The sequence below is a fragment of the Chiloscyllium plagiosum genome, chromosome 22 (assembly GCF_004010195.1).
Source record: "Chiloscyllium plagiosum isolate BGI_BamShark_2017 chromosome 22, ASM401019v2, whole genome shotgun sequence".
In the NCBI taxonomy this organism is placed as follows: Eukaryota; Metazoa; Chordata; class Chondrichthyes; order Orectolobiformes; family Hemiscylliidae; genus Chiloscyllium; species Chiloscyllium plagiosum.
In genome coordinates this window covers 51,668,198-51,693,043 of record NC_057731.1, presented here as the reverse complement: position 1 = coordinate 51,693,043, position 24,846 = coordinate 51,668,198, and the positions used below count along the sequence as shown (strand labels likewise).

The following is a 24,846-nucleotide window of genomic DNA, read 5'->3' as shown; positions in this document are numbered from 1 at the left end:
TGAGCAATTGTATCAAGAACAGCACTGGGGCTGTCCAGCCTCTGGGTCAGCTGAGAGCAGAACAGGAGAGCTCAGTCTGAAGAATCAAAACACAGAATAGAAGTTTGTAAGTTTGGTTAAAGCTGACAAGGAGGCTGTTGGGTGTGTCATGCCTATACTCACTCTTTGCAAGAGCAACTCGCATTGTCCTATTCCCCTGTCATTTCTCTGTAACCCTACAAATATTCTCTCTTCTGACGATCCAATTTTCTTGGAAGATCTCAACTGAATCTGCTACCTGTTCTGTCACGCATTCCAGAGACTCATTGTGTAAGAAAAATATTTCCTCATGTTGCTGTTGTTTTCTACATAAGTCACCTTACATCATCTTCCTCTAAATCCCAACCCTTCTGCCAATTGGGCACAGTTTCTCTCTATCTCTGTTCACATTCTTCATAACTTTGAACATCTCTATCAATTCTTCTCTTCATTATCTCTTTGCCAAGGACAACACCCTCAGCTTCTCCAACCTTATTGATAAAAACTGAAACTAAACATTGAAAAAAAGATAAGAAGTTGCATATTGACCACCAGGTTCAACCAGTCAGCACCCTTTTCTCATGCTATTTAAAATGGCAGCCCTTTTTATTTCAAGTCCATTCTTGTATCCTGATGAGTTCTGACAAGTTCAAGAATCAAAGCTTTGAGTTTTTGTTTCCTTCTGGCAATGTTTAAGTTCTGTCATCCCAAGCAATTGAAATTCCTCATCCCTGGAATCATTCTTGTGAATCTTTCCTAAAGTCTTCACGACTTTCCTTGCGTTTGGTGTGAGCTCCAGTTGAGGACAAAGCAGTGTTTTATAAATGTTCACCGTGACTTCTTTGTGTTTGAGCCTATATCTAAGACACAGGATCACATGTGTTTTCTTCATCACTTTTTCAACCTGCCCTGCACCCTTCAACAATCCATGAACATGTACCCCCAAAACTCCTCCTCCTGTACCCCCTTTGGAACAGTATTCCTCTCCCTTGAATCACTCATACCTGGCTGGGATCATCCAACTCTTCAGGTACATGCATGGCAATAAAGTTCTGGATAATTCCTGATGAAGGGCTTAGGCATGAAACGTCAATTTTCCTGCTCCTTGGACACTGCATGACCTGCTGTGCTTTTCCAGCTCCACACTCTCACCCCATGACATTTCTAATTGTGGCTGAGCATGATTAGATTAGTCTGTGATGCACATATGACTTGTTGGCTGTGTAATCACAAGTGTGAAGAATGTTCATGAAGGTGGGGTTAACAAAGGACATCTCGCAGACATAGAACCCTATCCCAGCTTGAGCCCGCACCTTCAGGAGAAGGAGGCAGTCTTTTGAAGGAAGACTTTTTTTAAAAGCATTTGGTTTGTCTGACATGGAAGAGCAAGGTGACCCACTCGCCTCCACTATTTGGTTGCACACTGGGGAGGTGGAAAAGAGGGGAATTCAGGCAGCTTGTGTATTCTCTCTCAAACCCAGTTGGAGAGAGGGTCATAGAGTCATAGAGATGTACAGCACAGAAACAGACCTTTCGGCCCATCTCATCCATGCCGACCAGATATCCTAAATTAATCTAGTCCCATTTGCCAGCACCTGTCCCATATCCCTCTAAACGCTTCCTATTCACATATCCATCCAGATGCCTTTTAAATGTTGTAATTGTACTAGCCTCCACCAATTCCTCTGGCAGCTCATTCCATACACACACTGTCCTCTGCATGATAAAGTTACCCCTTTAGGTATCCTTTTAAGTGGGCATGGGAAATAGAGGTTAATTCTCGGGCTAATATTTTAGCTTTGCCCCGAGATTAACGAACTCAATACAGACCACAGATCAAACGCAAATCCTCCCAGATTTTTCCCGTTTGATGTTGGACAATGCACAACTGAGCACGTGCAAACTGAACTGTGCAACATTTGTTGAGGACTTTGTTCTTTTTAACATGACTGAATGTACAAGCCTCTCCCAAAGGCACGGCTTCATTTTGTTAATAGCTATTCAAATGTCTGTTCACCACCTATAAATTGCTTTCTTAAGTTCAGTTAAGCAAATAATCACCAGCATTCAAAGATGTTAGATGTATGTCGGATTTCACCATTGTCATAAGCCTCCCATAGAGTTAACAATCTAGAATATTTATCCATCAGGAAATAACCTTTATCCATGTGTTTGTAAATGATCTTTATAGAGACTGCAAAGTAGGAGGCAGTTCTGCTGTTTGATTTCTCCCTTTCTGACGCATCCATGTCTTGTATGTCCATTTGTGTTTTAGAATGCTGCTGTAAAGGGTATCACACAAGTAGTAATCTCTAGAGTTACCATGGCCGCTCCGGGAATGAGTAAGTATCTAAAAAAACACCATTTGTATCTGTAGATAGCTCAGGTCCATCTTTGGTTAAACAGAAGCGAGTCTTCTGATGAGGTAATGGACCGAGATGGTAGATTGTATAGTTGTTTAGATAAAACTGTTCCGTTTTGGCAGATCACTGTTACTTAAGCCCTTACTTAATTCTCATTACTTTCTCGACATATCTTAGGCTTCCTTTCACTGATTTTGGAATGTGCCCATTAGTTACTTGAATACTTAAACTAGTTTAGCATTCACTGTGCCTATTCAAGTGAACTAGTAAATATTATGAACCCTTAAATTATTATCGGGTCAGAATTGTCCATAACATGTCTCACCAATTTCTGTCATGATTTTTCAACACTGGAATCAAATGCACATACTCTTTCATCTCTCCAATTTAGATTTAGATCTTTAAAGCACATTGGTTTGTTGTAGTAACTTAAAGGTACTTTTAATTGTGTTACTTACTTGCAAGTCATTATTGTTGTCATTATATTTTTTGTTGCTGGCATAATGCTCTCCCCCATCTCTTTTTGCCTTAATTCTCTCTTTTCAGGTGTAGGCTGGTTTCCAATGGGTTCTTGCAGCAAACTGGTAGTATCCCCACTTTTGGGCCAAGAAGTCTGGGTTCAAATCCCACTTCCTCCAGTTGCAATTCATAACGTGCCTAGACAAACTGTTTTGACCCTACCTCCCTGAATTCCAGGGAGTAGGTGGTGTGTCACAGTGATATAACTAATAATTAATAACCCAAGGTTAACTTTCTGTGGTCATAATGTCAATTCCCACCAAGGCAGATGCTGAAATTTGAATTCAGTAAAATCTCTGGGTTTCAAAGAAAGCTCTTCCGGCACATGTCCCTACCTCTGAACCAAGAGGCCTGGATCAAGTCTCACTTGGCCCAGATGATAGCTGAACAGGTTAATTAAAATAATAAACACATTCAACCAATGAAAACCCTGGGTTCCAGGATACCACTTACATTCCAGGACCTTGTATGAATTAGTGTTCAACTATTCTATAGCTATGAGTCATTTGGTACTGGCTTCATTATAGTGGTATCAGTTACTCAAGCACAAACAGAAATTCTACATTAAAATTGAAATTGATTAATCTGATCATTTAAAAACTGAAAGAACTGCAGATGCTGTAAATCAGAAACAAAAACAAAAGTTGCTGTAAAAGCTCAGCAGGTCTGACAGCATCTGTGAAGAGACATCAGAGTTAACGTTTCAGGTCTGGTGACCCTTCCTCAGAACTGATGGTAGCTGGGAAAATGTGGATTATAAACCAAACTTTTCATAGCTACATCAGTTCTGAGGAAAGGTCACTGGACCCAAAACATTAACTCTGATTTCTTATCACAGATGCTGCCAGACCTGCTGAGCTTTTACAGCAATTTCTGGTTTAATCTGATTATTTGTTTACTCACACCCAAAATAAAATGATCACAAACGGTAACAAACTTTATTCCAGTTTTTTTTGTTGGCTTTCTTTAATTCATTCACGACATGAGGGCATCTCACAGCATTTATTCCCATCCCAAAGAGAACAGTTTAAGAGTCAATCACGATGCTGTCACATGGAGGCCAGACCAGGTAAGGATGGCAGTTTCCTTCCCTAAAAAAGGACGTTAGTGAACCAGATGGGGTTTTCTGACAATCGACAATGGATTCATGGTCACCATTAGACCCTTAATTTCAGATTTTTAAAAAATTCAAAATGAATTCAATTCCACCATCTGCTGTAGTAGGATTTGAACCCAGGTCCCCAGGATGTTACCTGGGTCTCTGGATTCCCCCCAGCCCGGCCTCATCCCAAATCCAATCTCCAACTCGCACTGCCCTCTTGAACTGTCCCACCTGTCCATCTTCCTTCCCATCATCCACTCCTACCTATCACCATCACACCCCCACCTTCACCTACCTATCACCTTCCCAGCATGTCAACCCTCCAGCTCCTCGGATGCTGCCTGACCTGCTGTGCTTTTCCAGTACCGCACTTTCAACTCTAATCTCCAGCATCCACAGTCTGCACTTTCTCCTAGTCTCTGTATTAATAGTGTAGCGATTACACCATTCGGCCATCACCTTCCCCCTCCTCCCCGAGTTGATAATAGCAATAACCTTCAGGCAGTTCGATAAAACCTTTGTTTTGGACATTTTCTTTACATAGCTACAGTTGCTGGCCAATTGGTATTTTTTTGAAAGCAGGTGAATCGCTGCTTTTAGAAGAATTTCCTGCAAAGGCCTGACCACCTGGGGCTACAGATCTCCGGTGTATTTTTGGTCTTATTTTCCACTGCAGGAACAAATGCGACTGGGTCAGTACATACAGGTCTGGGTCTGATTGACAAAAACATAGAAAATCCCCACATCTTCCAGCCTGGCCCGAGGAAATATATTTTCCTTATTTGTTCAGGAAATCTTTCAGTAGGTGACAGTGAGGATACAAAATAAGTCAGAACTTGTCTCTTTTTGCATATTGTAGGGACATTGTTCACAGGGGAAGAGATCTGCTTGTTGAGTTTGAAAAATTCTCATGCCAACAAACTAAAATGGGATCTCTCTTTAACATGAATGTAATAGGTAGGTTTCCTCCTAGCTATCACATTGATTAGCAATTCACACCAATCTGGCACATGTTACTGCGGCACAGAAAGTACCTCCTGGAAGATTAGAGGTTTTTTTAAGCAGTCATGCTGTTAAGTAAAGTGTTCAGTCTGCAGGGAGAGACACCAATGTTTTTTAAAGAGACTTGTTCAAACAAGTCACGGATCAAGCTGCACCCAGGTGTTACTGATCGCTCTTTGGCTCTTGGCAAGCAAGATCTAGTTTTGTTGCTATGCGGATACCAGCTTCGCCTCCAAAAATAACTACTCAATCACTCCAGAGTTCATTGCCTTTATCACATTGGATTAAAAAAATATTTTCTCTGAAGTTGCCGTTTCTTCTCGTTGCTTTAGCAATTCACACCAATCTGGCACATGTTAGGGAAGTGTTGTTGATGTGTCCATACATTTTTCTGCTGTTTTCCCTGGAGCATCGGTGACTGAGGGGTGACCTCATAGAGGTTTATAAAACCATGGGGGGCACGGATAGGGTAAATAAACAAGGTAACTTTTTCCCGTGGTGGGGGAGTCCAGAACTAGAGGGCATTAGTTTAAGGTGAAAGGAAAAAGATTTAAAAGGGACCCAACGGGCAACCCTTTCACACAGAGGGTGGTACGTGTGTAGAATGAGCTGCCAGAGGAAGTAGTGGAGGCTGTTACAATTACAACATTTAAAAGACATCTGGATGGGTATATGAATAGGAAGGGTTTAGAGAGAAATGGGCCAAGTGCTGGCAAATGGGACTAGGTTAGGGACCAACATCTACAGGAACGTTACACACACTGACCAGATACTCAACTACAGGAGCAATCATCCCAACACCCACAAACTGAGCTGCATCAGGACATTAATTAAAAGAGTCACAACACACTGCAGTATCCAGGAGCAACAAGAAGCCAAGGAAAAACACCTGAACAACATATTCAGGAACAACGGGTAGCCGATAAGCGCAGTTCGCTGATCCTGCACAACAGACCTAAACAAGAAGAAACAACACGCCCAGAGACTCTACCCACCCTGCCATACCTTAAAGACATCTCGGAGATGACAAGCAGACTACTCCGGGCCCTTGGCACTATGGTAGCCTACAAACCTACCACCATATTGAAACAGCTCCCGATGAATTTAAAGGACCCTGTACCAACAACCAGCAGAATGAATGTTATATACAAAATACTCTGCAAGGATTGCAACAAACATTACATTGGACAGGTGGACAGGAAACTAGCCACCAGGATACATTAGCACCAACTAGCCACTAAAAGACACTCGTATCACTGGTATCCATACACACAGACAAAGAAGGGCACCAGTTCGACTGGGACAATACATCCATCCTGGGATAGGTTAACAAAGACACGCACAGGAACTCCTTGAGGCCTGGCATTCAAACCAGAACTCCATTAACAAATGTAGTGGGGAGATCCAAGATGGCGGCGATCCAGTGGGTCTGCCCTGCTGATCTCTGCACCAAAACCCAGACAAAGTGTATTCACCCTCCCCTTCTTACCCATTGTGGTACAAATCGCTGGTTTTACACTCTCTGAACTGCTATATATATTAGTTTCAGTGCTATTTTTAAAGAAACAAAAAAATGACTAAGGGACTAGGACCACGAGGTTCACAACAAGCGGGGCACTCCCCTGCAGTACCGGACATGCCCGCGAACATGGCATCAGCCTCTGTGAATGCTCCTGGGGACTTATCTGTGGAGCAAAGCCTAGTCTCGGAGTTCGGGAAACTCCAAGAGAAGATTGATTCAGCGATGGAGGAGACCCAGAAAAGGCAGGACCCAATCTTGGCCATGCTGCAGAAGCATGACCAGGAGATCCAGCATTTTGGGCGGCGGGTTGTGGAGGTGGAGCAGCGGGCCGCGGTGTTGGAAACCGCAGTGGAATCTTGGGCGGGTCGGGTCCAGGCCCTGGAATGGCAGGTACGGGCCTTGGAGGAGCAGGTCGAAGGAGCCTCGAAAATTGAGGCCATAGGATGAACATCCATCAGGTGGGGCTGCTGGAACGGGAAGAGGAAGGCTAGCTCGTACGCTTCTTGGAACAATAGCTCCCGCAGTTTTTGAAGCTGGAAGTCGAGGTAGGCCGGGTGCAGGTCGAGCAGGCCCACCGGGTCGCTGTGCGCAGGCCTGAATCAGGCCAGCATCCCCGCCTGGTCCTAGTGCGGTTCCAGCACTATAGAGACAAACAAATGATGCTGGAAGCTTCTAGAGCACTGGGCAAGGATCCACAGCCTCTGATATGCAAAGATTCAAGAATTATGTTTTTCCAAAACGTTTCTGCGGTCGTGATCCGTAAGAGAAAGGCCTTTGATGAGGTAAAAACAAAGAGGCTGAGGGACTTGAATATTCAATACTCAGTAAAATATCCAGCAATATTGCATTTCAGCCACAGAGGGTCCATGTTTAATTTTGGCTCATCGGAAAAAGCAAAGGACTTCCTGGATAGCTTAAAATAGACTGATTGGCTCAAATAATAAGGACAATAGTGTTTGCTTAGTTTTCTCTGTAGTTTGCCTGATTTACCTGGTTTTGTCCTTTTAATATGTGGGGTCTCCCTTTTTCTCTTTCTCCCTCCTCTTCCTTCCTTCTCCTCTCCTGTTATCCTTTATTTTTTTCTCTATCATTCACTTTCTGTTCTCTCTCTTAGTATGGGGGTGGCAAGGGATGGTTTGGGGGGAGGGGGTTGGTATGGATGCGATGGGCTGAGTGCCCCCTGTTTTCTTGTTGTAAGACGCATGTAACATTTTTTACTTTGTTTTGTCTGGGTTTGGGGCATGGCTTCAGCTAGAAGGAGCCATAGAGGGGTTAATGGGTAGTATGAGTGCCCCCTGTGGGCAAGGGGGAAAGTCTCTTCTTATTTGTGTTATATGTTGGTTCATTATAGAAGTAGTTGTTAGAGGTTTTGATTTGATAGTTTTTGTAGTTGTATACGAACTGTTTACTGTTTTCACTTGGCGTGCTAAAAGTGGAGATCTTCCTCCCGGGGGGCTATGGGCTGTTTTGGACAGCAATGACTAATCATTCATTTAAATGATGCACCTGGAACATTAAGAGGTGTCATTCGCCGAGTAAGAGAAAAAAAGATACTTTCAAGCCTTAGAAAAGAAAGCGTCACTATAGCCTTGCTGCAAGAAACACACCTAACCAATAAGGAGCACTTAAAGTTACGGCAGGGAGGGTTTGGCTGGGTGTTCCTTTCATCCTTTAATTTGAAAAGTAGCTATACTCATTCAGAAGAATCTTCCATTTCAGTTGTTCAATCAAATTAGGGATGAATATGGGCAGTCGCTGATCCTTAAAGCTTTAATACACGGAGAGGAATATGGGATCTTGAATGTATAGTCCCCCCCCGGCACACCCCCTCAAATTTTTAACAGATGCGCTCTCCAGGCTGGTGGCCCTTGGGGCACATCATACAATTAAAAGGGGGGGGGGGGAACCTTTAACCAGCTTATGGACCCCGAGGTGGACAGGATACCGAGGGGTCTCGCAGGTATATCCCCTCAATCCAGGCAGCTGGTGGACCTGAACAGGGAGCTGGGTTGGTAGATGTGTGGAGATGTCTTCACCCTGAGGGTAGGGATTTCACCTTTTTCTCTAACCCACATAAGTGCTACTCTAGCATTGACATGTTTTTGCCCCATCGGCCTTTTTGAATTCAGTGCTGTCCTGCAGAATTGGGAACATAGCCATTTCTGATCATGATTTGGAGATACCGGTGATGGGGTGGGGTGAACAAAGTTAAAAATCACACAACACCAGGTTATAGTCCAACAGGTTTATTTGGAAGCATTAGCTCCTTCATCAAGTGGTTGTGGAGAACAAGATTGTAAGACACAGAATTTATAGCAGAAATTTACAGTGTGATGTAACTGAAATTTTTCAATATATAATTTCAGTTACATCACACTGTCAACTTTTGCCATAAATTCTGTGTCTTACAATCTTATACTCCACATCCACCTGATGAAGGAGCAGTGCTCCAAAAACTAGTGCTTCCAAATAAACCTGTTGGATTATAACCTGGTGTTGTGTGATTTTTAAATTTCTGATCCTGCAGCAGTGTACATGGAGGTTAAGATCAGTGGCGATGGGACAGGCTCGCGGCATTGGCACATGGATCCTTTCCTCCTGAAGGATAGCAAGTTTATTGAGTATTTTTCGCGGGAATTAAACATTTTTTGGGACATTAATTCGGGTACAGCCAGCAATCCATTGGTGCTCTTGGAGATTGCCAAGGCTCATGCAAGGGGTTTGATTATTTCTTAATCAGCAACTTGGAAGCGGCAGAGGGGACAGCAGCAGCGTTTACTCGAGGCTTGACTGAAGGCAGCCAAGACAGCATATTTTGACAGAATGCCTGTAAATAAATTGCAGTGGATTACAGCCCTCAGGGCTGTTTTGAATGCTGCACTTACCTAGACAGCAACGAGGAAGATTTCCTTTGCAAAACAGAGGTTATTAGAGTGTGATGATAGACCAGGTAGATGTCTGGCATACTTAGCCAGAAAGAAGAGTCCCCCCCCCCAATCTATCACATCCATTAGAGAGTGTGCTGGTTCTATCACCTAAAGATCCCAAAAAGATTAACGCAGCATTCAGGAAGTTCTATTCTGAGTTGTACTAGTTGGAGGGCTGTGAGGACAGATTGGCGAAGGTGGAGTCCTCTTTTTAAGACCTTGGACCTCCCAGGTGTAACTTTGGAGCAGGGTCTCTTTTGAATGCCCGTCTAACAATCCAAGAGATACAGGAGGTGGCGAAGCTGCCCCAGAGTGGTAAAGTGCCCAGCCCAGACGGATTTCAAAGGTGAGTTTTATAAGGAGTTTATAAATATGCTGGCTGGGCCAATGTTGGATATGTACAATTATTCATAGTCAGGACTGCCCTCCCATCCTCTCTGAGGGAAGCAAATATTTCTCTTACTCTCAAGAGAAGGAAAGCCCCAGCGGATTGTACTTCGTATAGGCCCATGTTGTTATTAAATATGGACTTTGAAATTTTATCGAAAATGCTGGTGCTGAGGCTGGAGAAATTCTTGCCCTTTATCGTAAGGGAGGACCAGATAGGTTTTACTAGGGGTCGCAGGTCCTCCAATTATATTAGGAGTGTGCTAAATATGGTTCATGTATAACAGCAAGATTTGATTCCAGGCTTGGTAGTCTCCCAAGATGCAGAGAAAGCGTTTGACCGGGTGGAGTGGCCATACCTCTTTTGGTTTGGAATAGTTTGGTCTTGGAGGGGTCTTTGCCAAGTGGGTGGCAGTGTTATGTAGTGATCCAAAAGCAGCAGTGCTCACTAATGGTATAAGGTCTGACAATTTTAGTTTTAGCAGAGGTAGCAGACAGGGTGCCCCCTTTCACCGTCACTATTTGCAGTGGTGCTTGAGCCGTTGGCAGAGGCCATCCTGAGGGACACCAATATAACTGCCCCAGAGGTAGGGTCAGGAGGGCATAAGATCACCCTTTACACAGATGACGCTCTTCTCTTTCTAACTAACCCGATGATATCTGTGCCCCGTTTAATACAAGTAATTAAGTTATTTGACTCTTTCTCGGGGTATAAAATCAATTTTATGAAATCGGAGGCCATGCCTGTAGGGGGGTCTTGTTAGCGTACCCAATCTTGGGGGTGGAATCCGATTCCCTTTTAGATGGTCACAGGGAGGCCTTTGGTCAATTATATAAAGCTAACTTTGTGCAGTTGCTTGAGAAGATAAGACAGGACCTTCAGCACTGGGAGGATCTTCCAATATCCTGGTTGGGTAGAATAGCTCTGGTTAAAATGAATGTTCTTCCTTGTTTATTATATCCTATGCGAATGCTTCCTTTGATGCTGCCCAGGCAGGCGCTAGGGAAGCTTAACAGTTGGCTTGGATCTTTTATCTGGTGTCACCGATGGCCTCATATTAAGCTTGCCAAATTGCAGCTTCTGTGGGGGATGGGTGGGGGGGGGGGGGGTGCAGATTTTCTAGACTTTAAGAAATACCTACGAAGTTCTCTACTATCTTGTGTGCCGATTGGGCCTGCCAGGACCTGGGGTCAATTTGGCTGGACATCAAGGCCTCCCAGGCAAAATGGCCCCTCATTAATCTGTTGTTCCTGGACAAGATAAGGACTGTTATGGACCATTGCAGATATCTGATTTTTCTTGACACAGTTAAAACATGGAGAATGGTGCGGCAAGGTGAACGCAATTTACAAAAGCCACTTCCCCTTTTACTCCCATAGTAGGAATGGTAGGATTCCAGCCAGGTTCAATGGATTCCGGTTTTAGGCTCTGGGAGTCCAGAGGAGTTTCCTGTTTGGGAGATTTATTTGACAGGGAGGCCTTGATGTCTTTCAAGCAGCTGAGCCAGAAATATGAACTATCCAGGAGGGATCTCTTTCGTTACTTTCAGGTCAGGGACTTTATACAGAAAAAGACTACATTTATGGTTAGTTCCTGTAAGTCGGGCATGGAGAGGAGAGTGCATTGGTCCATGGGTGCTCTCTCGGTCAACACCCTCTATCATTTATTAGGAGGTAATGTCTCGAAGGACATCGAGCGGCTGTGTGGAATCTGGGCTCAGGAATTAGAGGTGGAGATCTCACCAGAGGGGTGGGAGGATATTTGGGAGAACGTAAGGAAGATTTCAATTTGCAACAGGACGCAGGCTTTGCAATTGAAGGTAATCCACAGGGCTCATTTGGCACCGGAGCGGCTTGCGAAATTTAAGACCGAGCATGCCCAATGTGTCCCAGATGTAAAACAGATGTTGGCACTCTTACTCATTGCTTGTGGTCATGCCACAAGCTTCGTAGGTATTGGGCGCTATCGTGAGTGTTTGGGAAGGGGTCTGCGAACCGAGCTCAAGGTAGATCCAGTGTCCCTCCTCTTCGATTTGCCGACTCTCCCCTTTTTGGACCAGCATGGGAAGAAAGTATTTAGTATTCTTTCATTTAGTGTAAGGAAGAACATCCTGATGAGCTGAGTGTTGAAAAATCCCCCAGGACTCTTGGGGTGGCGTAGGTAGTTATGGACCACATCCCCCTGGATTTCCCCACTGGTATGGTGCCCCAAAAAAATGGAACCTTTTCATGGGACGTGGCAGCCCTTTTTGAACCATATAGACACAGACTTGTCGTCTATATTGGTTAGGGCCTTTGTATAGCCATGTGGGCTGTGTCTGGTGGCCCAGGGGCCCCTGGGAGGAAGAATTCTGAACAATACGGATACGCCAACTGATGCTCCTGATGGTGGGGAGCTTTGATGGGGTTGCACTGAGTGTTGTAACTTAATTTGTCTTGATTCAACTCAGTTTAATTTAGTTTCTTTTTATTTTGATTTAGTTATATATTGAATTGTAGTTTGTGTAGAGTTTTGTTTTCTCCTAAATTGTTTGTGGAACAGAGTAGCAGTTTGTTTAGTGTTATTGTTGTTATATTGCAAGATTGTTATATTATTTTGTAGTAATTTTATATTTTCGTAAACAATTCAAAATCACCTTCTCAATAAAAATACTTATTAAAAAAACAAACTTATTGATCTGGACCCCATTTACCAACTTCTCAGAAAAAGAACCGGAAGTGATATCACCCACCAAGGCACATAAATAGAAAGCAGGACATAACAGCAGCGCTTCACCGGAGGCTCACTGATAATGTTACCCAGCATGGTGATGAAACTTCTGAGAACAAATCTACCAGCTCAGTGAGCAAACTTACAACCTGGGACTAGATTAGCTTAGGATATCTGGTCGGCATGTACGTGCTGGACCAAAGGGTCCTCTTCCATGCTGTACACCTTAGACTTGACCCCACAGAGGGCTGAAGGCTAGTATAAGAATAATGTGAAGAGGCATGGTAGACAAGTGAACAGCATTTGGTCTGGGTTTTCCATTGTATGGTGATGGGTGCTGGGAACAAAAGCTGTGCAGTGTGGTGGCTCCTGCCATCTCTCGCGGTTGAATTGTGTGTCGGATTGCCAATCAGTCTCCATTTGGTGGGGGTGGCGGAAGATGGGATGGGGAAGGGGGTGGAAATTTGTTCATGAGCAGAGTGAAAGTGGGGAATCATTGGGGGGCTTGGGCCCTATCAGAATGGAATGCCAAATGGCAGAGCTAGGGGTTATGCCCCCACCACAAAATCACTCACAGCTACAAATATAAAGGATCCCCACTCTGATTCCACCTTTACCTCTTCTGAAAGGCTTAAAAAAAGTCAATGAATAACCTCAAAATAAATAAATTCAATAACCCCGAAACCATTCTGCACAGATTCAGTGCTGAGGATGATTAGAATACCAGAATCTCTCTGAGGCAAGTCAATAACCTGTCCTGGGTCAGATGACCTCTGTCTGCTTGTGATGCTAAATTACAACCCGCTCGGCCATTCAATATGACCATGGCTGATCATCCAACGCAGTACGTTGTTCCCATTCTCAGAGAATCCCTACAGTGTGAAAATAGGCCATTTGACCCATTCAGTCCACACTGACCCTCCAAAGAGCAACCCATTCAGACTCCCCAACCCCCACACTATCCCAGTAACCCTGCGTCTCCCCTGGCTAACCCATCTAACCTACTCATCCCTGGACAATATAGGCAATTTAGCATGGCCAGTCCACCCTAACCTGCACATCTTTGCACTCTCTGGGGAGGCAATGACCTAGTGGTATTATCGCTAGGATGTTAATCTAGGAACCTGGGTTCAAATCCCACTTTGGCAGATGATGGACTCAGAATTCGATAAAAATCTGGAATTAGGAGTCTAATAATGACTGTTGATTGTGTTGGAAAAGCACATCTGATTCACTAACTTGGAGAAGGATGGCAGTTCCCTGGTCTCGCCTATGTGAACAGCAATGTGGTTGACTCTTATCTGCTTCCTAAGCAATTAGGGATGGGTTATAAATGATGTCCTAGCCTGTGATGTGCACATCTTGTGTATAAATAAACATATGAAAGCTAAACTTTACATTTGACTTGCTGAAAATCAATATGGTTATTGTCAACTACCCAAGACTCCTTTCCCTCCACCCTCCTCATCCCTACTGTTGCACTTCTCTAAGATGACATCCCTCCTTTTTCTGGACCATTTCATCACCCTTTCCCACCACTCCACCCATTCCAACCCCTTCCTGTTGCCTATAAGTAGAAGTTTTCATTTCAGTAAAATGAGCGTTTGTTAAGGATTAAAGCCAAAATCCCATTCAGTTCCTCAACTGCTGTGGCATCACAATGTTCATCCATTCATACAACTAACATCCCCCTCACTACCATGGCCCCCCATCCACTCCCCAGCTGACCTCGCCTGTACTGTACTGTACTCTGTTACCAAGTTAGCCCCTGGTCAGACGTTGAAAACAGGGTTTAATCACTCTGTGTACAGCTCATCATTAAAAAGCATAAAGAAACTGTGGATGAGTGGAGAACTAATTGTGCAGTTATGAATGTAAGGAATTGTGGTCATGAATACCTCAATTGTCGAGCAATGCTGCTTCCTGTCCTAAGGTGTAGAAGCAGCAATTGGCCATTCAGACCATCGAGTCTGCTCTGTCATTCAGTGAGACCATGGCTGATCTGATAATTCTCAACTCCACTTTCCCAGCCTTATCCCTATAACTGATTAAAAGTCTGTCTATCTCACCTTAATGATCCAACCTTGTCAACCCTCTGTGGTTGAAATGTTCCACAGATTTGTTCTCCTCTTGAGGGAAAAAAAATTACTCCTCATCTCTGTCTTAAATAGGCAACGCCTTACATCATACTTTCTGATCCGAGATTCTCCAACAAGGAGAAGCAATGCGTCCACAATTAATCTGTGAAGCCTGCTATGAATCTGATACATTGCAATAATCATACACGAGGTTAGATTTTTTAAGAGCCAATTCAGAAAATTTGGTTCACATTTTAGATAACAATTACTTTCTTAGCACTGTATATTTACCTGGGTATTAGAGAATTGAAACCAAGACACAAAGATGGTTTATCGAGGAGCAAAGATTGAATAAAACCTCTAACAAAATTTGTTTAAGTACTGTTTACTTGAATGGTATAAGAAACAGAGCCACAGAAACATGCTATAGCATTCAACACGACCATCTCTTAAAACTGAGGGATTAATATTAAGTGGCACAGGGACACAATTTCTTTTCACAGAGACTGACAGCCCGCTCAGAATGCCATCATTGGGGTGTAACCTGTTGAAGGGGTTCACATGACATCATAAACCATGACAGCTGAGCTCTGGAGGCTTGTAAAAGTTGTTTGAAACTTCACCCGCTTTGTAGCAACCTGCTCTCCCTGTGCATTCTCTTGTAATGTGTGAACATTTTTAAAAAATTTTGTTTGAGCGTTCCTGGCTGTTTCTCACTCCTCCATGTTAAGTTAATGCTCCCAATTTTTCTGTCACTGTGAAGTGTAAATTATATACGGTTTTCCAGGCAGCTTGACATCTCGGCGTCTGCCTTGTAAAAGAAAGCAAGAATTTTGCTGAAAGCCGGTGTTCCTTTTCACTGGGCTTGATTAATGGCCTTTGTGAGTATTTAATTTCATATAAAAATTGTTTTCATGAAATGAAAACCCATCTGGTTAGACTGAGTCATCTGCCCCTTGCTTTTCATATGGGAGAGTCTTTGTCAGGGATTTCTGTATTAGAGCTGGTGAGAGCTTCTAATCATTGTCCCGTCATCCCTGTGAGAAAACAGGAAGTTGTAATCGGACTGCCTCACGGAATAGCAACCTATTCACACAAGGTCCTGGAGAGTTATTGGCCCCTGTGGAGTTGTAACCATACATATGATTCTGCATCTTCAGGAGCTAGGAACACTACAAGTGCAGGGTCTTATAACCTGCCAATGAAATGCTCATGCACCAGGAGTACATAAGGGAATAATAGACTTACCATTCAAACACCCTGAAGCATGATCCTAACACCAACACATTGGGGAGTGCCCAATTGGTGTCTGATAACCCCCTTATCATTAGGAAAGAGAAAGGAATAATTGGAGGTAAAGCCATGTCTCTGATATTGCTACACTCCTCCCAGGAGACTAAGTGAAGATCTGTGAGTGATTTGCTAATACAATGTCAACCAGCAGAGGTGACGGAGGCTAAATAATTTGGAACCTTAATGGCAAAACTAAAAGTGATGTACGTGGCTGTACGGTACAGAATCTAGTCTGTACCATACCAGCTTCCTCTCAAACTCCTGCACTTTACCTGGTCAGAATATCCTTCCATCTCTTTTTCTCCCTCGTAATTGTCTGTATTCCCCTTAACTGAATCTAATATTCTCTTCAGCCACTCCCTGTCAGAGTTAGTTCCACACTCTAACCATCCTCTAACTTATCTGTCACTCTCTTATTTATTGCCCCTGGTTTTGGTTCTAATGAGCGGAAACATTACATGTGACAACAATAATCAATCAAGATAAATCAATCAATCAATACAAATTAATCAATCAATATACATCTTCTGTATATCTACCCTAACAAATTCCTCTATAATCTTAAATATTCCTATCAGAGAGAGGGGATGACCGAGTGGTATTATCACTAGACTATTAATCCAGGTATTGTTGTGGAGACCAGGATTTGATTCCCATTATGGCAGATGGTGGAATTTGAGTTCAGTAATTAAATTAAGAGTCTAATGATGACCATTGTTGTATGTTGGAAAAACCAATCTTTTAAGGAAGGAAACTGCCATCCTTACCTGGTCTGACCTGTATGTGACTCCAGACCCATAGCAATGTGATCAACTCATAACTACCCTCTGAGCAGTTATGGATGGGCAATAAGTGCTGGCCTGAACAGTGAAGGCCACATCCTGTAAATTAATAAAAAGGCCACATGGAGTCACTGAAACATCTTGGCACATTAGGTGGCCATTGGACCCATCAAGTCCATGTTGGCTATCTGTAATGCAAGCCAGTCAGCTCACATTCATGTTCTTAATTCTCGAGAAAAGAACCCTGTTTGTCTGAACTTTCTTGAAAATCTGTCTCTCAATTCTGGCATTGGACTTAGATTAGATTAGATTACTTACAGTGTGGAAACAGGCCCTTCGGCCCAATAAGTCCACACTGCCCCGCCAAAGCGCAACCCACCCATACCCCTACATTTACCCCTTACCTAACACTACGGGCAATTTAGCACGGCCAATTCGCCTGATCTGCACATCTTTGGACTTGCAGATTTTTTTTCCTGCACCCTCTGCTGTGTTTCAGTATCCTTGCTGTAATGTGGGTAAGAATTGTGCTCTGCCCAAAGTTCAATACAACTGTAACATAACTCTTCCTGCTCCTTAACTCTCCATTCCAAGTAATTCTCCAGCTTGTACAATAGGTTTTGCAGCCAGCTATGCTAACTTAATGTCTGTTTCCCAACTAGCAGCCCAGGCTAACGCCAGTGTTGGCAGCAGGACAGTGACCTTTTGAAACAGGATGGGTGTTGTACTTGCCTCTTTACTGTTAAAATGCTCTGCAGTTCTTGGTGACGTCAACAGGCAAATCTAATCTTAGAATGGTGTATAATTAGGGTTCTATCTATTGTAGCTGCTGGAATTTCTACCGTACTGACAGTGAACCCTCCATCCTATGTTACAAGACAGGGCTGCTCCCAGTGAATTGCAATCATAACCAAGCTTATTCAAGCAAAACTCTCCGCAGAGTTCAGCAAAGCAACACCGTGGTTATAATCCAGCTTCTAACAATAAACTAATAAGGAAGAGCTCTCAGTAATGAGAAGAAGAGATTTTCTCTACTCACACTTGAAAGGGCACACTTTAATTTGATGTCTCATTTGAAGTGCACGGCATTTTCAACAATACATTGGAGTGTCTGCCTATGTCCTGAAAGAGAAGTGAATCCACAACTATTCAGCTTATTGTGTGTCTCCAATTGAGCCACAGTTAACATCTTCAGTTGGTTACCTGCCATTCTACATTTCCATCCTTTCCTTCCTACCTTTAAGTATTCCATTGATGTTAGTTATGATGTGGAGGTGCTGGTGTTGGACTGGGTTGGACAAGTCAGAAGTCACATGACTCCGGGTTATGGTCCAGCAAGTTTATTTTAAATCACAAGCTTTCAGAGTGCTGCCCCTTCGTCAGCACACTTCCCCCCACTTCACCTGAGGAAGGGGCAGCACTCTGAAAGCATGTGATTCCAAATAAACTTGTTGGACCATTACCTGGTCTCATGTGACTTCTAACTTTGATATTAGTTACAAAGAGGATCAATCCTGAGGCCAAGTCGTTCATTTCATGAGGGTCTTGGACTTTGGACCAACCAGGAAGTGTATCTGCCAGATCAGACTGGCTCGCATTGGCTGTCAGGGCTGATTTGAAATGGCAGATCTAACTGAGGTGATAGCAGACCTCTCTAGCTTGCAAGACGTCTTGGTTCTACAACTGATACCACTGGAGTGTTTTTGCAAGAGGACTCCAAAATTGATTTGACTTGCCGGGAGGTAACTGGGCAGTAATATGTCTACCTTGTATCTTTCTTAGTTGTTGGTCATCTGCAAAATGGAATTAGAGCAAAGACTTTGAAAAATCATTCCACAGAGTGGTTGGGTGAACAGATTAAAAGCCCTGCTTTTTACAAGCAAATAAGGGTTTAATAAGATGCTGCTAATGTTGGAAAGCTGAAATAATAAAAGATTTGATGCGTCTGGGAAGAGAGAATCAGAATTTCAGATCACTGACCAAAGTAATCAGAGTTTCCAACAAAAGAAATTGCTGGATGTCTTTTTTTTAAATTGATTTCCTTTTATTTTCTAGTCATTCTCCCAATCATGATGGAACATGTAGAGAGGTATCCATTCATGCAAGTAAGTGGAACTTGTTCCTAAAATTAAAATCCTAGTTTTATGATAAACATGCCTGTGCTAAAGGGGACACCATTTTGAAGAAATATTAATTGCCATGGTAACTCCTTTGTTTCTTAATGGTGTAATGTGACCAATATTATAACCAAATATATTTAAGCACTAACATGGCACCAGTCCTGGAGCTGCTCAGCATGTCAACAACTTTGTAAACACTGGGCGAGTTTCCCTAAGTAGACTCCCAGTGGTTAAATGAACCAGACGATGTCACCAGGCTTTTCAATAGTAACTAGGTGATGCAGGGTTGGAGCGACAGTGTAAAGAATAGAATCCGATTTTGTCTGGATAGTAGTAACAGGATAGGTCAGAGTCAGCATGGATTTATGAAAGGGAAATCATGCTTGACTAATCTTCTGGAACCTTTTGAGGATGTAGCTCTGAAGATGGACGAGGGAGATCCAATAGGTGTAGTGTACCTGGACTTTCATAAAGCTTTTGATAAAGTCCCACATAGGATATTAGTGAGCACAATTAGGGCGCATGGTATTGGGGGCAAAGTACTAACTTGGATTGAAAGTTGGTTGGCTGATAGGAAACAAAGAGTAGTGATAAACAGCTCCATTTCGGAATGGCAGGCAGCGACCAGTGGGGTACTGCAAGGATCTGTACTGGGACTGCAGCTTTTTACAATATATATTAATGATATAGAAGATGGTATTCGCAATAACATTAGCAAATTTGCTGATGATACTAAGCTGGGTGGCAGGGTGAAATGTGATGAGGATGTTAGGAGATTACAGGGTGACCTGGACAAGTTAGGTGAGTGGTCAGATGCATGGCAGCTGCAGTTTAATGTGGATAAATGTATGGTTATCGACTTTGATGGCAAGAACAGGAAGGTAGATTACTACCTAAATGGAATCAATTTAGGTAAAGGGACAGTATAGAGAGATCTGGGTGTTCTTGTATACCAGTCAATGAAGGTAAGCATGCAGGTACAGCAGGTAGTGAAGAAGGCTAATAGCATGCTGGCCTTCATAACAAGAGGGATTGAGTATAGAAGCAAAGAGGTTCTTCTGCAGCTGTACAGAGCCCTGGTGAGACCACACCTGGAGTACTGTGTGCAGTTCTGGTCTCCAAATTTGAGAAAAGACATTCTAGCTATTGAGGGAGTGCAGCGTAGGTCCACGAGGTCAATTCCTGGAATGGCGGGATTACCTCACACTGAAAGACTGGAGCGACTGGGCTTGTGTACCCTTGAGTTTAGAAGACTGAGAGGGAATCTGATTGAGACATATAAGATTATCAAAGGATTGGACACTCTGGCGGCAGGCAACATGTTTCCGCTGCGGGGTGAGTGCCGAAACAGAGGACACAGCATAAAAATACGGGGTAGACCATTTAGGACAGAGATGAGGAGAAACTTCTTCACCCAGAGAGTGGTGGCTGTGTGGAATGCTCTGCCCCAGAGGGCAGTGGAGGCCCAGTCTCTGGATTCATTTAAGAAAGAGTTGGATAGAGCTCTCAAGGATTGTGGAATCAAGGGTTATGGAGATAAGGCAGGAACAGGATACTGATTAAGGATGATCAGCCATGATCATATTGAATGATCGTGCAGGCTCGAAGGGCAGAATGGCCTACTCCTGCACCTCTTGTCTATTGTCTATTGTCTTGCCCATCACTGACTTAAAGTCATAGAGATATACAGCACAGAAACAGTCCTTTAGATCCAACTCATCAGTGCCAACCAGATGTCCAAAATTAATCGAGTCTTTTTTGCCAGCACTTGGCTCATATCCCTCTAAACCCTTCCTATTCATATTTCCATCCAGATGCCTTTGTTATTGTTATCGACCTCCACCCTTTGCCCAGGCAGCTTGTTTCATACACGCACCACCCTCTCTGCAAATTGTCACCCTCTCCATGATAATTTGCCCCTTAGGTCCCTTTTAAATCTTTCCCCTCTCACATTAAACCTATGCCCTGTAGTTTTGGACACCTCTACCTGAGGAAAAAGACCTTGGCTATTCATCCTATCTATGCCTCTCATGATTTTATAAACCTCTATAAAATCAGCCTCTGACAATCCAGGGAAAACAGTCCCAGTCTATTCAACCTCTCCCTATAGCTCAAACCCTCCAACTCCGGCAACATCCTTGTAAATCTTTTATGCACCTTTTCAAGTTTCACAAAGGCCTCCCGATAGCAGGGAGACCAGAATTGAATGTAGTATTCCAAAAATGGCCTAACCAATGTCCTGTACAGCTGCAACGTGACCTCCCAACTCCGATACTCAATACTCTGACCAATAAAGGTAAACATGCCAAAAGCCTTCTTCACTGTCCTATCTACCTGCGACTCTATCTTATTCGTGTATCATTGCATATTGTTGCTTTTTCATCACGACAAGGATGTTTTTATATTTTACCTGCTTCCTCATCTCATCTATCTTTATAATCCAAACAATTTTAAAAGCTTTTTTGACATCCATTAACTGAGGCTATAGCATATACCAAATTTAAAATCCTCATTAAAGATTACAAACTAGATTGAAGAATTGAGCTCCTTCAGCCCCATCTTAATACATTCAGTGGTAATGGAGATTACTTCCCTGGCACTATTGTGGCATCCAGTCTTCTTTAAGGGGATTTTGAGAATTTTGCCTCCACTTTTCAATGTGTAAGTCTGTCCCCATTTTTTTATGCGAGGGAGTGTTTCCCGATCATCAATCTCTAGTTCAAGCTTGGTTTGTCTTCATCTGTTTAAATTAAAATGATATTCAGTTTACTCTCTTCTCCATTTCCTGGACAAACGCATATACATTTGTATATTTTTTAAAGAAGGCCTCCTTTTTAGCATGAGAAGCTAATGTTCCTTAAGTCTTTCCTCAAAATTCTTGGAAACTAAGGATCCTTACTTGTCACTGCACATTATCCAATGCTTGAATGCTTCCCTTACTTGCTGGTGCCATAAACTAGATATTGTATTCACGATAAAGTTGTCCAAGGTTCTATAAAATGTCCTCACCCCTGTATCTAACTCCTAACCTACTGTTTTGGCAATGTTGGTTCAACACTCACTTGGCTTTGTTGATTGTAGCTCTCTGTTGCTGGGGCATGTTTATCGGGAAACAATGTAATTTGGCTAGTACCCTCCCCTCTCAGGATGCCCTGTTTACTGCAACTGATCATAACTAATTTATGGCACCAGCAAGTAAGGGAAGCATTCAAGCATTTTTCCTTTGTGAAAATGTTTGGAGAATTCTGAACACGTTGTTGGAAGAGCTGATGATATATACTCCAGAATAATAGTGCTGAAAAGCTGGCCATTCCCAGTGGTATACCTGACCATTGTTGAATAAAAAGGTCTTTTTTTTTTAAAAGTTCTTAATCTCCATAAAGCTAAATGGAGATAGTGAAAATTACTGTGCTCTATTCAGGAGAGATTAGTTTGAGGAGTGTGCAAGATAAGGGCACTGAATGTTCAGTACTGTTTATATCAAAAGTAGTAAGTTGTGCAATAGACAACAAGTCAAGCATTAGTTTGTGAATTTGTTCAATAGGTGACGTTCACCTCAAAAATCAGACAGCAAGAAGGACAAGGCCATCTCTTCAAACAGATTAGAAAGCAGAGCTTATTTCTGAAAAGTAAAATAAAGTTTTGAAATTTCTTTTCATCTCGTGTCCTTGGTTTAAACACACCAGACTGAAGGTGGATAAATTCTTTCATGATCTGTTCCCAAGCTGCTGTGTGAAGCTGCTTTTATTTTGTCCTTGGACCCAAGCCAAAAACATCAAAGCAAACCTGGCGGATTCACTGAGGCTGTACATGCTTTGGTCTGAAGCTAGACATGGGTGGAAAAGCAAAGAGGATGATAAATTTGTTGTACAGTTCACTCCCTCCCCCAGTGATAATTTCCATTGACTTCATGTGTTCTGAATATTAGGGGTGCTGGGTAAAGGGTGCAAAGCATTTTGCCCCCTCACTTCAGAAGGACTTTGTTTTTTTTTGTTCTTTAGTTCTTGATGACTCCAACTAGTTTAATTTAATGTTGTTTCTATCAGAAGTGGAATTTACTGTCGCAGGACTAAACAGTGTAGAGCCTGTTTATCTGACACAAGGAGGTATATTTATCCTGAGGAGTTACTCTTCCTGACTTATTAACCATTTGGAATTGACTCATTCCCTCTCCCTGTTTGCTGCTAAACACACTCCCTTCCTAGATTCCGACTGTTGTCTCATTGAAGACGTATGTAGACTTTCAAATAAGACTAGGCAGGATAATTGCAGGAGGGATGTTCCCAATCCCTGGGAAGTTGAGAGCCAGGGGTCACTGTCTAAGCGTGCAGAGTTGGCCATTTAGGACTGAGATGAGGAGAAATCACTTCACCCAGAGAGTGGGGAGCCTGTGGAACTCGCTGCTACAGAAAGTGGTTGAGGCCAAAACATTGAATGTTTTCAAGAAGGAGTTATATGTAGCTCTTAGGGCCAAAGGGATCAAAGGGTATGGGGAGGTGGGTGAGTGGAAGCAGGAATAGGGGACTGAGTTGAGCTATGATCATATTGAATGGCGGAGCAGGGCTGAGTGGCCAATTTTGGCTCCTATTTCTTGTCTTGCTTGTCCATGGTTCACTACTACTGCGTAGAAGGGTACTTACACAAGCTGATACACAGTACATTCACTGTGGGTCCACACTAGACCCCTCAATTGTTCAACACCTGGTTTTTGTGTTTCTATGTTAAAGTTGTAACAGAATAGGACAAACTCAAAATGTTTATGGTGATGGACTAAGCACAAGAGGCCTTAGATACATTAAATTAAGAGATTTTGAACAGAGGACAGAACAGATTTCTTCAGAGAGAGTTGTAAGACACTCACTTTCAGGGTTAGTGGTTGAGGCATTGACTGTATCAACTTTTAAGATTACATTGCCTTGGTGGAAAAATGAAGGATGTTTGAAGGGAAGGGGGTGGATAAATATGATTAGAACTATTTGACTGTATGGAGAGTAAATGTTGATGCAGACTGGTTGGACTAAATGACCTGTTCCCATGTTGTAACTCCTTGATTAATGGCCCTCCTTGTTGCTGCTGGTGTGGAAGCAGGCTCCTCTGTTTGGATTCCTGTGGCTGAGTATTTATCAACTAAGGAGCTGAAAATGTGTTGCTGGAAAAGCGCAGCAGGTCAGGCAGCATCCAGGGAACAGGAGAATCGACGTTTCGGGCATAAGCCCTTCTTCAGGAAAGAACTAAAGAACCTTTTGGTGAGGCATGGCATTAGAGTTTTAGGTGAGAGGGGAGATTGAGAAGGAGAATCCTTCTGGTAACCTCAGCCAGTGCAGGAATTGGACCCATGCTGTTGGCATCGTCATTCTACATCACTCTCCAGCCAACTGAGCTAACTAATCTGATCACACTCTAGACTGGGGACAATAATGCATTTTGTGTCTAATAACGTGTAGGTAGAGGTGACCTGTGGATATCAATCCATCATCATTTCCTCATTCTTGATCCAGACCAATTTTGTAAGAATGCATATTTTTACTTTCTGTTTTACCTTGTTTATTTTCTTTTGTTTGTAGAGAATCAAGTTTTTCCATGCACCATTGCAAGTAATGCTGGTTGGATGCTTGTAAGTAGGAGCAGTTGTCTCTTGTAAAAAGTCTTGGCTTGTCTCTGTGTAATTTGTGTTCTCTGAGATTGAGTTTCCACTTTTGGCACAGCTGTTGACCCAAGGCACAAAATGCACTCGTCAGGAAAAGCACTTTTCATTTCTCCCGAGTTTCCACTCAAACTCATTTTTCATGGAAATCTGTCCTGAACAAGTGTTTTCATGTGTGATTTAAAAATAATCACTCAGCAATATTTGTTAACTTATTTATTTTGTGATAACTTGGTACATTTTGAATAATGCAGCTACAAATTTGTTCATCCCAGAAAATAAGCATTTTAATCAGAGTCCTGTAATTGACCTGAATTTAATTTATTTAAATGGTTTCTAAAAGTAATGCAGAAACATTTGCCAGTTATTTTGGTTGGTT

At 42.8% G+C, this 24,846-nt stretch overlaps 1 protein-coding gene across 3 annotated transcripts in view; it reads left to right on the top strand.

Annotated features, from left to right (window-relative positions):
• The window catches only part of sfxn2 (sideroflexin 2), an 85,838-nt gene that overhangs the window by 46,328 nt on the left and 14,664 nt on the right, over positions 1-24,846 (top strand). For 2 of the 3 annotated variants that reach the window (XM_043713052.1, XM_043713054.1), the window contains exons 8-10: positions 2,294-2,360; positions 18,759-18,808; positions 24,388-24,437. In XM_043713052.1, the coding sequence (XP_043568987.1) occupies positions 2,294-2,360; positions 18,759-18,808; positions 24,388-24,437 (167 nt within the window). The remainder of the gene's footprint in view (positions 1-2,293; positions 2,361-18,758; positions 18,809-24,387; positions 24,438-24,846) is intronic. The other variant, XM_043713053.1, reaches the window with a different exon arrangement.